A 17,106-nucleotide genomic window follows, 5' to 3' on the forward strand; every position below is an offset into this window, starting at 1 on the left:
CACAATCTAGCTGCAGCTGAGTATTACCCTCCTCTTACTGTTTGGGCATTACCTGTCCTTGCAGTGCAGTGCACTTTGTGGTGTTTTCAATATGTATGACTCTGTTTGCTAATATGTCTTTATTAGTCATATTTTTCTTTATTTGCTGCATCAGTTCTCATTGATTTCATTTTGGGGAAATGCTGTTCAGGGTATAACTATTATTATTGTTATATTATTTTTCCCTGGTTGCTTTATTTCTTTTTTCCCCCTCTGTTTTTGGTATACATACTAATTTTTCCTGGCTATATACTGGGTCATTGACTATATACTTTTTCCAACGCAATGATTTATTATTCTTTCATGCATATGTCAGTGGGAATATATTTTGTATTGCCTATTATGTTAGACTAAACTACTTTGTTGTCATTATTTAAACTTTATTTAGACACATTTTAGTTTTTCTTTTTTCTCTTTGTAATACTGAAAGTGTTTGATTAGTAGTCCTCTCTTTATATTTTTGATACATATATATTTTCATAGGCTGTCTTTAGTATTTTTATGTTTTTAAGTTAGTGTGTCTTGTTGTTTAACTAATAAAATCTTGTTCATTTTTTCTGAATTGGCGGAGCATCTGTTTCTTTTTAACCATCTTTATCTTATAGATTAGTTTAGGTGTAATTTAGAGTGCTACTAAGGGGACTGTCTATGTTCTTTTCATCTGTGTGTCTTATATAGTTTTCACTATCCCCTAGCACCATCAGGTCCTATTTAATTTATATACTGACTTTAATTGGGGTATATATTTTATTTTACCCTTATAGTTAGTTTTATTAAAGGGCTTGAGTTAACCTTATATATTATGTGTTGAGCAACTTCTCCTTTTGTGTGTTCTATATATATATATATATATATATATATATATATATATATATACTGTATATATATATATACAGGCATACCCCGCATTAACGTACGCAATGGGACCGGAGCATGTATGTAAAGCATTACCTTTTCCCACTTATCGATGCATGTACTGTACTGCAATCGTCATATACGTGCATAACTGATGTAAATAACGCATGTGTAACAGGATCTGTAGTCTCCCCGCTTGCGCACAGCTTCGGTACAGGTAGGGAGCCGGTATTGCTGTTCAGGACGTGATGACAGGCGCATGCGTGAGCTGCCGTTTGCCTATTGGGCGATATGTACTTACTCGCGAGTGTACTTAAAGTGAGTGTACTTAAAGCGGGGTATGCCTGTATATATATATATATATACACACACACACATAGGTTGTATACATATACATTGAGATAGATATTGATATATACATATATACATATATCAATATCTATCTCAATGTATATGTATACAACCTATGTGTGTGTGCGTGCATATACATACATATATACATATCTCAATCATTGTTGCCAGATGCAAACATAAAAATGTGGAGCAGTTGCCAGGTCACATAAAACAGAGGGAAGAGCAAGTGAAGACTAATAAACAGTAGCAAAGATGTACTCTGCATGCTACAGCTGGCAAATGAAATAGGTACCAGGCCCAGAGGGGTATCCTTCCCTGTTGCCTTATCAATGGGAAAAAGGACGTTTAATCTCCATAGGTGAATTATTCATTTCCAAATGTGCTCTGCTGTGAGCTTGATGCTTTATTCATGGAGACTGATATCGTGTCTCCTAGGACTTCCAGCCAATGCTAGAGTGGAACTTCAAGAGACCGCAAACTTATTGACTTTCCATGAGCAATAGCAAGTCTCAACCGAACTTCTTCATCACCTTATTTTACCAAAAACAATACCAGTGGTAGACACAAAAAAAGGTCCAAAATAAAGCACATAAATGTAATAAAGAAATGCTCCAAACATTTATTTTTTCTTTTCGTGCAATCATAACGATGCTATTTTTTTTTTACAATTCTTTTATATGGTAATGGGTACTGAGTTAGTACAGTGTGTCTGGCATATATAACCTTTTTATCCCCACAAATCCTAAATCTCAGGGAGTTAATGATCTCTATTTTATTTATTTTTGTTTGATTCCTATCCTTTTTGTGGCTCTCACAGGCTGCCATTGCTGGAGCCCTACTGTATATGTGGAGGAGAGGGATTACTTGTTTTCACAGCTACCAAACAAGATCCACGTTAACCCTTTGGCAGCCAGAGGGGCCAGCAAGACATTGCGCTCCTCCCTGCAGTGTGACTTTCAGCAAGGGAAAGGAAAGACTCAACAAAGAAAACAGTGGCCCACCACTTTGACTTTGGCAAGTAATCACGCCATTATCTCTACGCTGTTTATATACATGTATTTTCTTACACATCCCTGACATTGTACATAAAATGTTGCATGCTATAAGAATTTATTGCTCTGAAAAGCATACAATTTAATTTTTTGTGCCTGAGGCACAGGGAGATTAAGTGACAATGAGTGTCGACATTGCGATTTGAACTGCAATGAAATTACAGTACCACTGAGCCACATTCAGCCCATAGGTAGAGCATTAACACTCTTCTGGGAGCTGATGGGAAATTCTGTTCATGAAGCTCTTTAATGCGGAGGGTTGTAAACCCGGTCATATGGGAATGAAGAGGGAGCCACGGAGAGGAATGAAGGTTCACAGGCCATGCGGGGAGTCCTCTAATCTGGTCTCTTCCCTTGCTTCAAGAAACAAGTCAGAGGAAGAGAAGGAGCCTGACCACAATTAAAGAGCACACAAACCTTGATCACATGACAGGAAGAGCGGGGCTACAACAAGCAAATGGATGATGGCTGCATTCTGGAGTATGAGGCAGTGCTTTATAAAGAGAGCAACTGCTCACTAATACACAAGACTGCCATAAACTAAGTGGGACCGCATTTAATGGCTTCTTACATCCAAACACACGAGTGACTCTACTCTCGCACTCAGTTATCTCCTGATCAGGATGTTTTGAAAGGTAGCAACCTTACTTAGGCACCAGAGTTAAACTATTGGCTCTTATGGGTGGAGGTAAAGCTATTGCCAATGTCTTCAACATTAAGAAAAAATAATCCGAAAAGGTTTTACTGCATGTGATTACCTAACCTCTATTATGGCATAGCTTAGATAATTTGTTGAGGTCTATGTACTGTATTAAGACAATTTTGAAGCAGTGTGCTTTCATGTATGGCACCACTTTATACAGTAGAACACAATTGCGTCAAATGTAAGAAACTCTTTCTTACAACCGGCCCAGCTGGTTAGAACATTAACCAAACAATCCCTCTGGAAAGTGACCTCCAATATACAACAGTAAACAAAGAAGCTATATTTAAAAAAAAAAAAAAAAAAACGGAAATTGACGACAGAGATTTAAGAGAGAAAAAATGATGCGCAGGCGTGCACATTTTGATTAATCTCATTATAATCCATCAGTGTCATGTAGCTCCACCCCAACTCCTACTCTGAATACTCTCCAGGTCACAAGCTCACACATATAGGGAAGTGCTTGATATGTTGATGCATGGATTGCTCCTAAGTTGCCTTGATCCACAGCCTTCAATATTGTTGCTAGCTCTTCATTTTGTTTAAAAGCAGACATACTGTAATGTATTTGAATTCACATTTTTCTCACAACCCTTTACCCATTGAACAATATTTTGCAGGTTTCTCAGAGCGATACATTTCTTGTAAGTTACCTTCAGTTGTCCTATTTTTTTAAACCGGTAAACTTCATCTTCCCAGAGTTTCATATTTTTGCCAAGTATTTTCTGACATTTCCTGAGGAACAAAAAAAAAAAAACAATTATTTACTGAGAAAGAAGTAGCAGCAGGAAAACGTTTGTTAGGTTACAATATAACAGATTGATTTGCAACTGTGGTCATTGCTTCTGTACACAATGAGGTTACAGTAGAGCCCATTTATCTAGTGCTTTATAATCACACAGATGAAGTACAGTACATCTTTTTAATATCCTAGTACTGAAAATGCTTCACAGAGTTTCAGAATAAAGTTTATCGGTTCATCTTGGACAAGGAAGCCCCCCCCCCACCCACCGAGTGAAAAGATCACTGATGATTAAACCTACCACATTTCTTTTTAAAATGTATAAAACATTTAATTCATGTACTACTTATCAATTCAAGTGTATATCCCATTCTTGTGATAACTAGACATATTACAGTGGTAATGAAACTCTTAGGCCTCCTACTTGAGAAAACATAAAAAAATGATGTGATTACCATGGTCTAGATAGGTATGGTGCCTTCCCACATTGGCCTCCATAAAATGTAGTGATAGTCGAAGTTAGAAAGAATAAGGAGTGGGCGGTGGGTATCAGTGGCTTTAATTACAGACACAACTTGATGTGTTTTAGGTCTGTCTTGCAAGACGAATATTACTGGTTTCAAGCATTTGTACTCGGTTGTCTTATGCTGAGGAATGTTCTACACTTGCTTAGTTTCAAGTGCTGTTTTTTTGAAGTTCCTATGCTTAATTGTATATTATATTATATTCAATTTGATAAAATAATATTCTATTCTTGTTTGCTCATATGGAAGCAAAACTGGTACATAATATCAATTTTTCCACAATTTAACAATCCTTTTCACCTACAGAATGCATTAAAATCAATCTTTTAGTATTCCATGGGGCCCAGTCTAGTACCTGTGATATTGTCCTTGTGAAATTGCTAGATTCTGACAAGGCAACAAGTAGCAGATTTTTCATTTCGGTTTTTTATTGCAATTTATTTTTTATTAGAGTTTTAGAAAAACAAAAAGGAGGGAATACAGAAAATAGAAAAGGGGGGGGGGGGAAATTACCACATTTTTAACAAAGGTATCGTAAAATATATCGTCAGTGAGTAACAGCAACACCGCACACTACACACAATTATCAACTCTCTGAGAGAGGATATAACTCTCTACCCACACCGATTCAAAGATTCCCCTTTGAGTACCAGCGTTCACATTCCTCTAAACTTCATATCCTCTAAATTCTTGCCCCCTTTATATAAAGAGACTGGGATACAAATAATTGCCTTCGGTTCAATATAACAATCTAAACCTCTTACAGTATACTAAATATTTTCGTACTTCCCATAGATTTTACAGCTTATATCTATAGTATTTGGAGATATAGAATAAATCCTTAATAAAATTAGTAAAATCGGTAGAATCTGTTTACTCACAGAGATTTAACAAAATTAACTTTGAGTCTATTAGAAAGACGTCTCTTAGATTCTTGGTTCCTGTCTTAGGTCCGACGGGACCTCAGAGAATCAGCGAAAATATAAAAAATGTCGCAGAAGAAGAAAGTTTGCAGCAAACCATAAACTCTGATCCGCCAACCTCTTCCTCCTTCTGACAAGTTTTTAACCGTGGAGACAGGACTTTTTACACCCTCAGGTCAGGTGGGCGGACTCGGGAACCTCCAAACGGTCACCTCTTTCTCTTTGTTGCGGGTCTTCCGACGATCCCTCCAGCCTCAGGGATCGCTGCAGTTTCATGCTCAGTTGTTCGTGAAGGCCAAGGGCTCCTAGAAAATTCTCCGCCTCTTCCGGATATCTTAGCAAAACTTGCCTCCCGTCTTTGTTTACGACTAGTCGGAACGGGAAAGTCCATCTATAGTGGATATCGTTATCTCTGAGAACCGGTGTGTCTGGACGGAGGCTTCTTCTTCTTGAAATTGTAGATCTGAAAAGATCTTGCAAAAATCTGAAACTTTGAATTTTCAAAGTCCAAATATTCTTGATTCCGGCAACTTCTTATTATTTTCTCCTTAGTGTTGTAATAGTGTAATTTTATTATTACGTCCCTGCTTTTCTGAGGGTTCCGTGAATCTTGGAACCAAAGGTCGTGTGCTCTGTCCACATGCAGGTCACTTGTTAGAAGAGACTGAGGCTGTAACTCTTCTGGATCAATTGCTTCCGGGATGTTCCTTACTCTGAGATTTTGCCTTCTTTCCCGATTTTCCAGGTCATCCACGTTAGCTTTCAAAGACCTGATTTCGTCGTTCAACCTTAATAACTCATCTTCCATTGAACCCTGGCTCTGCAGGGATTCTTCGAGTTTATTTTCCAGCTGCGTTGTTCGCTCGGTCAGGGAAGTCAGACCTGCCTTAAATTCAGCCACAGCCTTATCCAGCGCTTCTTGGAAAACACCTTGCATCTCTTTAAATAGCTATTTCAATGCTTTAGGGGTAATTTGGGTATTTTCCTCTGTTCCTTGTTCTTGTTCCGGCTGTGTAAAGTTTTCTTCTTGTTGTTGAGGCCGAGACTGAGCCTTTTGTTCCTGTGTGTGCATGCCCACAGGTGCCATCTTTGTTTTCAGGAACCGGGAGAACCTTTTTGGTGAAGAAACTGAACACCTCTGGAGGCTGGGACTTTCTGTCTTTCTTGAGCAGCATCCCTGCAGGTTCCGCAGGCGGGAGGAGTTTTCAGGTAAATTTAGCTGGTTTAGAGGGTGCTTTTGTCTGCGATTGTTGCGGAGTCCACTGAGCTAGATTAGGGAGCTCCCATTCGCCTCGACTCTGTGTGCGTGCCCCAAAATGTTCATTTCTGACTGGTTTTGCCTTCTGGATTTAATGGAGATACTAGAATACCAGGAAATTGGCACATTTTGACAGTTTGCAACATTTTTGTTATACCACATGGATTTGCAGACCTGAAATAAAATAGCTTAAGAAAAAAGGTGTGGACATGCAAATTCGTTCAAAAACATCTCTTTCCGCACAAATATGCACTTATCGCAGTTACTAGAGTAGGACCCCATGTCTTGAAAAAAAATAATACTATTATATAGTTTCTTGGAATAACTGATCAGGATTCATTCGATTTTGAGCCATTGACAAAGGGTCACAGATGAACTAAGTGCCACTCAATGATTAAACAATATAAGGAATATACAACACAAACACGTTACATAAATCATGTAATGTTGCTGCACGGCAAGATATAGGCGTAGAATACATTTGATTTCTAAAACTGTTGATGATACTGCTTCATGTCACATAAGTTTTTAGATTATTCTTATACTAGAATCCATAAGAAATGACAATCAAAAAGCTTTTGCTTCAACGGAACAGGAGTGCTGACAGTATGCTATTAAGCTGAACGCCCTTTGTTCTTGGGCATGTCTTTAACTAGGAAGTGGCGCTCGCTTTCTTGATTGATTAACATTTAGAGTGTTGACTTTATGACGCTGGGCTTTAAGAAAGGTTCTTTTTTACACATTGGGATAAATGTTCACTTTCAACTGACCTTTACCTGGAGCATCTCATTCTCTGCCCAGAGAGTACAAGATCCTTGAACTGTGCTAATGATGGGATAGGAAGCATCCAACTGTGGACAGCACAGCCTGCAACCAAGCAATTTATTTCTTCTAAGTGGATCTCACTGTCTTACAATTTGAGTCTGACTTCAGTGTATCTGGTTACATGTTTTATATACCAATAAACATGAAGTACTGCATAAGGTAAATTGGCAAGAAGGACATCTTACAAGTTCCTGCACTCAAAATGTTGGTGACCTGTTTACTAGGCTCCTGTTGAACGGATGAACTTTCGGACAAGTATTAGTAACATATTTTCCAACAGTAACTGCAGCAGGACATTTGGCGTTGTGGGAGGTGACTGAACAAGCTTACATTCTGTTTGCTACAATAAAACTACTGACAGTCAGGTACGTGCATTGCACGCCTTTACCTAAAGCTTACATCCTGCACTATCAATCTGATACAGCAAAAACAAAATGCGCTCTCTTTACGGTACAGTATTGCACGGAACAATCTTTTGAAGGATGTCCTTTTATACATATACTGTAACTTTCTTACTGGCTCCAGTATGCTGCTGTCTTTTCCCCCCTCTATTTTTCCTGAGTTTTTCCTGTAGCAACGGTTATTGCCCCCGTAGAGTGTTCTGGTCGGATATTCTGTGTGGGATATCAATGCAATTCAATCCTATGGAAACGCCGATATACAAGATGCCAGCGTCATCAGAGTAGACACACTTAGCGTGCATCTAGCCTGGAGGCACGGCTCTCTGGCCATTTCAAGTTATAGCCTCCGTTTAAACTCTTTTGCAGACTAATTCCTTGGCAAGTTTGTAACAAATTGTAGCAGTAGTAATATTGAAGCTGCCGCCTTCCTCCAGGGCACGAGAGTCGCAATGTCAGCACGCACCACCTGACGTACGTTTCACGTCACACGCTTTTTCAGAGGTGGCTAAACAGGGCTTTTGCAGTCTTTCCAGGTAATTTATTTGGTGGTTCAATGCAGGCAGCGGTGAGGGACATAAGCAGGGTATGATCAATTTGTTCTGCATGTGTCTCAGTTTGGGGAGCTTAGTAACATCACTATTTAAATGCTCCTTATTTCACATATTTATTTGTGGAATGATCAGAACAGTAATATTACATTAGGTGCTATAAATCTATTCACCTATCTACGTACCCTCACCCAGATATTAGGGTTTATCCCTTTGCAGCCTTAACAAACCTGAGTATCATGCCTATGCATAGTTTTTATTTTCTATGTGTGCACTTTCACAAGTCTTTAATGCAGTACATTTTTAAGTGATTGCATCCTCATTCTACAGGGATTCCGTTTTTCTTTTGTGCACTATTAGCTATATCCCTATTGCACCGTGTTATTCACACCTAACATAGATTATAAGAAGCTGGTGCGACAGTGTCTCCTCCTCCTCCTCCCCCATTCGCTGATAGGATGGAGGCAGATCTGATATAGTTCTGTCATACTGTATTTTTTTTTCTGTAAGATTAATCAGAGGTACAGTAGTAACATAAAACCAAAGTCATATATTTACCTTGCAGCCATGTCATAATCCCCTTTTTCCACCAGGTGAGTTATATAAGCTAAACCAATATCCTAAAAGGTAATATAAAAATGTTTAAAAAAAAGTTATCTTCATCGATATCCAACATTATATTTTACAGACATCAACCAAAAAGAACATTACACTTCCATATTATGGTGAGTAACATACCCTATGAAGTGTCATCTTAGATAAAGATTCTAACACCTGTCCTATGCCAGTGACCACATACTCTTTATTCTAGCACCAATTTATCTAGGCTACTGTAAGTGACTCTACCTGTGATGCACCAAGTCTATGTGACCTTTGGCAAGCCCCCAAGTATGTTGTGGGTACTAGCTAGTTACCCTACACTATATTGTGCAGTGACATCTGCACTGGTTTTTACAATGGCTTTGGGCTGGACTTTTGCGAAGCTGTGCGTGAGAGGTCACAGTTCCCCCGTCTCTCCCCGGGTTGGGGATTTTTTTTTTCTCTCTCTCTCTCTCTCTCTCTCTCTCTCTCTCTCTCTCTCCTTATTAATTTATACCCTCACTGTTCTTATTTGATCGTAAAATTTAGTAGTGCTTAATACAGTATGTTATGTTTCTGAATGTGTCCATGTGTTCCCCTCTCCTTATTTTCCTTTCTGTACCCCATACAATATACTGCAAAATAAACAGTATACAATATAAATAAATGATACTCTAATATATAATATTCACATTATTTAATCTTTTTCAATCATGTACAGCAACAGGCAAACATATCAGTATAAGTGGCTGAAGGAACATGTTTGTAAGGAAATGGGAATATAATAGTAGTAAAAAGTACAAGAGTCCTTATTTGTCACCTAGTGCTTCAGGCCCCAAGTAATCTACCATTACGTCGATTGTAATATCTTTGGGGCATGGACTCATGGTGCCTAACAAAGGTTATGCAAACCTACCGCGTACATGCCTATTATTATTTGGAAGATGCAGATACCGTACAGATGCAGCCACCAGTACCCGATCACTTGCCTTGGAAAATTTGGGGAAATCTCCCAATAAACTGCAACATTTCTGTGAGATTTCTGTAGCCAGACTAATGGCCCATCGGATTAACACAGCGGGGGGTCCCTCCAGTCCCATTCAGACCCTGCTGCGTTAATCCGATGGGCCATTAGTCTGGCTACAGAAATCTCACAGAAACGTTTAGGCATTTACTTTGAGATGCCTTAGTTTTTACCCAGGCAAGTGATCGGATAATGGTGGCTGCATCTGTATATCATGAAAATTAGCATGGCACTGCATAATAAGGATACATATTTTTATACACTTCAAATGTCTTGCGTATCTTCCTTCTTAGAAGGAACCGGACTCCTAGAAGTCACATTATGCATACAATCTTTATGATAATATGGGATGAACTCTAACACTCTGTACTAGTCAAAAGGAAAGTTATACTACACCATATGTTTTTTTTATATTGATTTGTGCAGGGGGATAAAGGGCACTGAAGATAGACAGTAGGAACAGAGGGTCATATGTTATAATTCTGCAGATGCCCAACACAATATTTGGCTTCAGTTTATTGAAAGTGTGCATTCAGTCTCTATTGCTTCCTTTTCCAGCTGGGTCATCTTCAGTTAGCTTGGAAGTGCCAGTTTGGGGTCACAGCAGTTAATAAAAAAACTTACCAAAACGTCATGCCTTTTAATGTTCTTCTGACTGATTTCTGCAGCCATAAGAGCTTCCTAAAAATGTGAAAATATACCATTACATGCTGGAAACAATGATTGTACATGTGGTTTTAAACTTGAAAGTTTGTCATAAAAACATAAGAAGTGCCAACACGGTGTTTTCCCTATGAAATATAATTGGCAAGTATTGCGCAGTATAATATCAGTAACTCCACCAACCTCAAATGCAGTACTATGTTAGTATGTTACAATATAAAGGAAGGATAATGGGCCATTTCTACTAAGCAACCTCCTGCTGGAAGACACCTTCAAGCCCATTAGCTTCTGGACAAGACAATGGTCTGAAATCCTCGAGCCACTGCCACCAGTGGAAGATTGACGAGTCTTTTTACCCATATTTTACAGCTACTCACGGCTTTGTGCCCTGTAAATAAATAAGTGTCCACCTTTGTTTCCTCAATACTGTATAGTAGAACTTAATGTAAAAAAAATCCAACACACACTCTAAACAGTTTATAAAAGAAAATACAGCCTATTACCTCGTATTTCTTTTTCCCCAAAAGCCAGTCAATGTGGTCATCTTGATCTCGTTCTTTTGCTAAAACAACATCTCTTGGGCTGATTATATAGAAGAGTGGTTCACCTTCGGCGTACTCTGAAAAAATGCATACGTTTATAGTGTATATATTATTCTGAATTTGTGCATATTATAATATGTATTTATTATGTATTTGTTAGATTTAGATTTGACATGTTTAATAAATAGACTTCCTAAAAAGGAAGACCTCCCTCAGCTCATTCCACTTCCATTTACTCGAGTGTTTAACATATTAAATAGTCCGAAAACATGCACTAATGTCTTCATACAGGTATACATCAATAGACACTGTACACTCCCCTTACAGCATTGCTTTTTCGCTCTATGTAGACACACAAAATGTGTTTGTTTTTATAATGCAGAGAATATGATACTACTGAGGTGGTAATCTTTAAAGTGAAAAGCAGAAAATGCATATAAAGTGTTAACACATCCATAGTGCAGATTTCTAATGTATTGGTCCTGAAGTAATATACATTCACCTTAGATCCACTTGTTTCAGCACCGTCTCTTATCTAGGATACCTTTGTATCTCAACCCAGCTCCAAATTTAAAGTAATGAAAGTTAAAGGATGGGAGGAGCTCAATCCTGTTACTTTTTTGTTCTGTGGACCTCCCGTGGATGACACACGGCCATTTTATTACCCCTGGAGGGGCTGACACACCTGTAACCTCACCATTACGTATTTCAGGAATCATGGCGGTCTACAGAGCTAAAAATAATGCGGTCCAGCTCTGGAGACCCCCCCTACCCCCGCCCCCCCCCCCAACACCCCGGTTCCCATGCTGTCAAAATAAACTAGCAGGTTGGATTGTTTATCTAAAAAATTAAAAAGCGTTTCTTGGCATACATGAGCCCACGTCAAAGCTGTCATTTTTTTTTGTATGCTGCTTGCACTAACACAGACAGCAGGACCCATTTACTAAATGGTGCTAATCATTAAGGCAGCTAGTGGCCAATTGAGATGAATGGGCCGTAAGGTTCTTTACAGCTTAGCACTGCTTAGTAATTCCAGCAGTATGTCCCTACACAAGCTGACCCTTTATTAGCAGGATGCAAAGGCCATTTGCAAGAGCAAAAAATCCCTGAAGATGCCAATATTTGTTTTTGGAGGCCTTCTTGCAGCAGGTTAATTTCTGCAGGTGCAGGAACAATGATGAGATGCTTCATTGAACCAAGTTAGTTCACCTAAAAACTGCAGTGCAGGCAACATCTGTAATTTCCATGCTTCCTTGTCATTCACATTAAACAAACCGCTGGCTGTCCCAGCAGCTCACTTACCATGCTCTCCTTAGGAGACGTCGCTGCCATGGTTCATAGCTTCTCCCCTCACCTACTACTTCTTAAAGCTGGTTTAATTTTTTTTTTTTAATTATAGGATTGAAGCAGGGTGTCTCCAGAGCTGAACCCCATTAATTTCAGCTGCCAGGGACACCCTGCTTCCAGAGATACTTACCTCTGTAGGGGGGTGCCAGTATCTCTTTGGAGTTAAAATGTCCCGGTCACGCTGGCCAATAGGTTAGCCGCAAGGGATGGAGTCACAGACTTCCTATTGGCCAGCGTGATGCAGGACATTTAAACTCCACCATTTTGTTAGGTACACAGTTCCCTGGATGCTGAGATACCGGCACTGCTACAGAGGTAAGTATCTCTGGAAGCAGGTCCACAGAGCTGAAATTAATGGAGTTCAGCCCCAGAGACACACTGCTTCAATCGTGTAATCAAAAAACAGACAAATAAGTAAATGAATGAAACCTGTATTGCTGCTTTAAAGTGTGCCGATACAGTATTCATCAGTGCGCCCGCAGCTAAATGGAGTTAGAAGCTCCTACCCACGGCTACAACGTGTACACACACACACACACACACACACACATATATACACACACACACACACACAGTGAAATTTACATTTTTTTTTTATTTTTGCCAACCAGTACTGCAAACTCGAAGAACCTGTTTCAAACTTTAAAATACCATTTTAACGGCGGGATGGGGTTCCACTGTATAATGTGAAGGGGAGTAAAACCGTGATTTAAACTCCATGCAACATTTATACCTGAGAAAAAACAAACAGATAAATTGCTGTGTGTAATTTCTTACCTAAACGATAGTCACGGCATTCATTTTCCTGGAAGCCTCTGACTGTTATGGCATCTGACGAAACCTCTTCGCATGTATCAGGTAGCGGTTGAATAATATCAAGACGTGGTCTAGCACAAAACTCTTTGTTCTGGCAAAATGTAAAGAAATAAAACCATTTGTGGTATTAATTTGGATGACTTTCTCAAGTGCAAAGGCAGTACTAAAAAAATATACAGTATATACATATATATATATATATATACACATACATATATACACACACATATATATATATATATATATACACACACACATATATATATATATATATATATATATACACACACACACACACACACACACACACACACATATATACACATATACATACACACACACATATATATATACATACACACACACATATATACACACACATGCGTTATTTCACACAATTATCAAAGCTGTCACTATTGTTAAGAAAAAATAAACATGTTTTGTTGCAAGAGTGACCACCATCACAATTCCATGATGTATTTATCTACAGCTTGTCATATAACAATAGAGGCATCATGTTAACTTAGGCCGCGCTTATAGTCCCAGCTACGGCGATTGCGAGACATCATCAGTCGCCGTTGTAATAGCGATTTCTGCATATAGTGTAGGAGGCAAGAGACGGCGACCAGGGGGCGTGACGGGGGCGTGAGCGGTTCGCTCTCATTAGCTGAACCGCTCACGTGCCGCTGACGTCACATGGCGGTTGCTGGAAAAAAAATCAATTTTCATTGATTTTCATTTCCACTATAGGCACACGCGACGGATTAAATCAACATGTTTTGACATGCCGTCGCCGGGACTATACGCGTGGCATAAGTGATACACAGTGCATGAAGATCAAAGCTGTAACTGGCAACAGACTCTTGTTCATGAACTGCCTGTGCTGGCCCACTTCATATTGCTATGTTTGTACATTACAACTACTGCATTATATACAGTACAGGGAATCCAAGTTGATTGCTCAAAAATAGATGTTGAAGTATTACAAATTGGCATTCAGTTTGACCTTGTATTATACAAGAACAAAACACAAATGTAACTGCATGCATACGTAGGTATAAGCACACATGACTTGGAGCCCATCAACTTCAATTAAAGTCTTCTGCATTATATAAACGGGAAATCTGCTTCCTAAATTTGTGAAACGTGTGTCAGTTTGTTGCATTCTAGAGTAGATTATATTACTTTTCATCCATTTTAGAGTATGTCTGACATGAAAGCTTTAGCTCTACATTATACAGAGAATTAGCTATCCACACCCAGAGTCTAATTTAATAAGCAAGCTGCTCCAAGCTTCACTGAGCACAAGGATTTCCCATTGCATCCAGTTACCCAGAAATATTTACTCTTTCCATTTATTTATTGTCAAACTTTTTCGAATGCTCTACTCACCAAGAAAACTCAGCACTAGAGCGCATGTAGGAATTTAGGGATGACACCCATCCCAGACATATCGTCTATGTGCTACTTTAAGGGAAAATAATTACCGCATTATCCGAATTCTCCTTGACGAAGAACAGCATGACAAACTGATCGCAGAGAGGCGCTATTCCACTTACGAAGAATTCTGTATCGAACTGGGAAACTGTGGGGGTGGAGGAAATACAAAGAACACATTTCAACGTCATAAGGAATTTAAATTACATTTAGATTTAAAAAAAATGTATTTTTAATCACCTTCATATTGTAGAAAATACCTGGTGCTTTTCTAATATCAGGTTAAATCAATGCAACCATCAAGGCTAATTTGCATGCTACAAATATTTTCTTTTTTTGCATACTACAAAGTGCAGACTAAGCCCTTTCTAAGAGGAAGGTTCACTAAGCTCTGATATGGGGTATTGCGGTCATGTGGAAATTGCCATTCAAGGTTAATGCGGTGTTGCAGTATATCCTGTATCAGAGCTTGGTGAATCCCTGCATCTGTTGTTAAGTTGCCTCCCTGTGCCGGGAAAGATTTGAATCTCGGTCATTTGAATAGAGCTGATCTCTTCCCCAGTACTGATAAGCAGCTTCACATATTAAATATGAAATTACAACTACAGAATACAAATGGGATTGGCATTTCAAATTGTAAATACAGTATGTAAAAAACAATTACTGCAAGCACTTGTTTTTTTCTAATTGGGGAAGCAACTATAACTTTAATGATTGATAATCATATATTTTGCTAACTAAATCAGCAATGTCATATAAGCCTTAAGAAACATAGCCGAAACAATAAAAACTGATATGTACAATTGTATTTATTTATGGGAGTGCATTTGTCTATAATGATAATTAGCTAGTGCTTGTTAGGTACAAAGGAGACAGAGTTCCAAAGACTGGTGGGTCATTAAGTGAAAAAGGTTTCACACATAACGGAGCAGTAGAGATAAGTGGAGTAGAAAGGATGCAGACGGGTAACATTCAGGGAGGTGCACAAAGGAATGTACAGTACAGATGTAGCTAGACTTCAAAAGTGGAGCCAGTATCTGGCGATGCCGAGCTGTGGGGAGGTCCATGCTTCTGAATGGGGCTCCCACAATGTTAGTCCTCCAGTGCTGTGACCGCGGGTGGCAGTGGCACCGAAGAGTTAGGTTAGATACATCTGTACAACTAGAAATGTGCAAAGCTCGAACGAGGTCAAAAACCATGCAAAATAGGCCCTTTTTGATTCACCCAAAAAGCCGCGGCCCAGTCAGAGTTTGCATTGCGTCAATGTGCAGTGCAATATTTTTAATGTTCAAAAGAGTCAAATTCTACAAAATCACTACATTTTCTTGCCAAATTCTACAAAAGTGCTAGCTTGGCTTAATGCCGAGACTATGAATAGGGCACACACACCACGCTACGCTCATTGTCTGCCAACATTTTGCTGAAAGCTTACTAATTTGGCGACATTATTCACCCTTCATGGTTCAGCTAAACATTTTGCAGGAAATCACATTTCAGAAAAAAAATGCTTAAAATGTTTGCGAATGCATTATGGACAGTTTTGCACATCTCTATGTATAATATTGATGGAAATGGGGGTGGTGGGAGAGGGGGTGTAGTTATTGTAGGTAGCATGGAGATAGATTTAGGGAAAGAGAACCCAAGAGTGATACAGTAGTTGTATAAATAGTAGCATAGTTATAAAGCAAAACCTGATAGGATGCGTACAACTGTTTATATTGTTCAAATAAATATGTTCCTCTCCTTCAGGGTCACAAGAAATGCTATGTACTGAATTTAAAAATATTATGCCAATGTAAATATTCACTATCTTTCCTGCATGCCACGGTGCAGGTTATGGGACTCTTGATGCCTCTTGTCATTAGCAATCACTGCCTATTTACAAATAAAGCAAGAACAACCTAAACATTTGGGATTTGTAAGTAGCATTCTTTTTCATCATTTCATACCTAAATGGTATGCCTCTCATATCAATAAGAGATTGCTAAGCAGTTTTGCTAAGCACATTCAATATTGCCACAAAGACACTCAGTGGAATAATAAATGTGAATTATGGAATTTTAATTATTTTATAAATCAAGATACAGAATGTTAGTCATATTTTATGATGCCTATTTTTTTCCCCTGTGTTGCCTACTTCAAATGAACTGTAACCTAAAATATAATTCTATAGGATTTAATATTTTGCCCATAAAGCCATTCCGATAATTTTCAAGAACAAGAGAAACACAAAAGGCATGGTATATCTGCCTAATTGGTCTATTAATGTGGGTTGTTCTGCACAGAGATTTGCATTAAATGGTAGGAAATAAAATGACGTTTGTTCCACTACAAATACTAACCCCTCTGCCAAGCCATGCATGGCAGTCCCCATCTGGCAGTGAAGAGGTTAACGCCCGTCACATCCAGCAGTATAGCATCAAAATACTCATGCAGAAAACTGCTGTTACTGTACATTCCACACCAGGCCTTTT

The 17,106-nt window shown here is 38.8% G+C and overlaps 1 protein-coding gene across 2 annotated transcripts in view; it reads right to left on the bottom strand.

Moving 5' to 3' along the window:
• The window catches only part of VPS41 (VPS41 subunit of HOPS complex), a 297,906-nt gene that overhangs the window by 126,305 nt on the left and 154,495 nt on the right, over window positions 1-17,106 (bottom strand). For both annotated transcript variants that reach the window (XM_075586656.1, XM_075586657.1), the window contains 6 exons: window positions 14,683-14,780; window positions 13,157-13,286; window positions 10,994-11,109; window positions 10,452-10,508; window positions 8,783-8,844; window positions 3,657-3,738 (listed from right to left, as the gene is read on the bottom strand). In XM_075586656.1, coding sequence (XP_075442771.1) covers window positions 3,657-3,738; window positions 8,783-8,844; window positions 10,452-10,508; window positions 10,994-11,109; window positions 13,157-13,286; window positions 14,683-14,780 — 545 coding nt within the window. The remainder of the gene's footprint in view (window positions 1-3,656; window positions 3,739-8,782; window positions 8,845-10,451; window positions 10,509-10,993; window positions 11,110-13,156; window positions 13,287-14,682; window positions 14,781-17,106) is intronic.

Source organism: Ascaphus truei, chromosome 2, assembly GCF_040206685.1.
Source record: "Ascaphus truei isolate aAscTru1 chromosome 2, aAscTru1.hap1, whole genome shotgun sequence".
In the NCBI taxonomy this organism is placed as follows: Eukaryota; Metazoa; Chordata; class Amphibia; order Anura; family Ascaphidae; genus Ascaphus; species Ascaphus truei.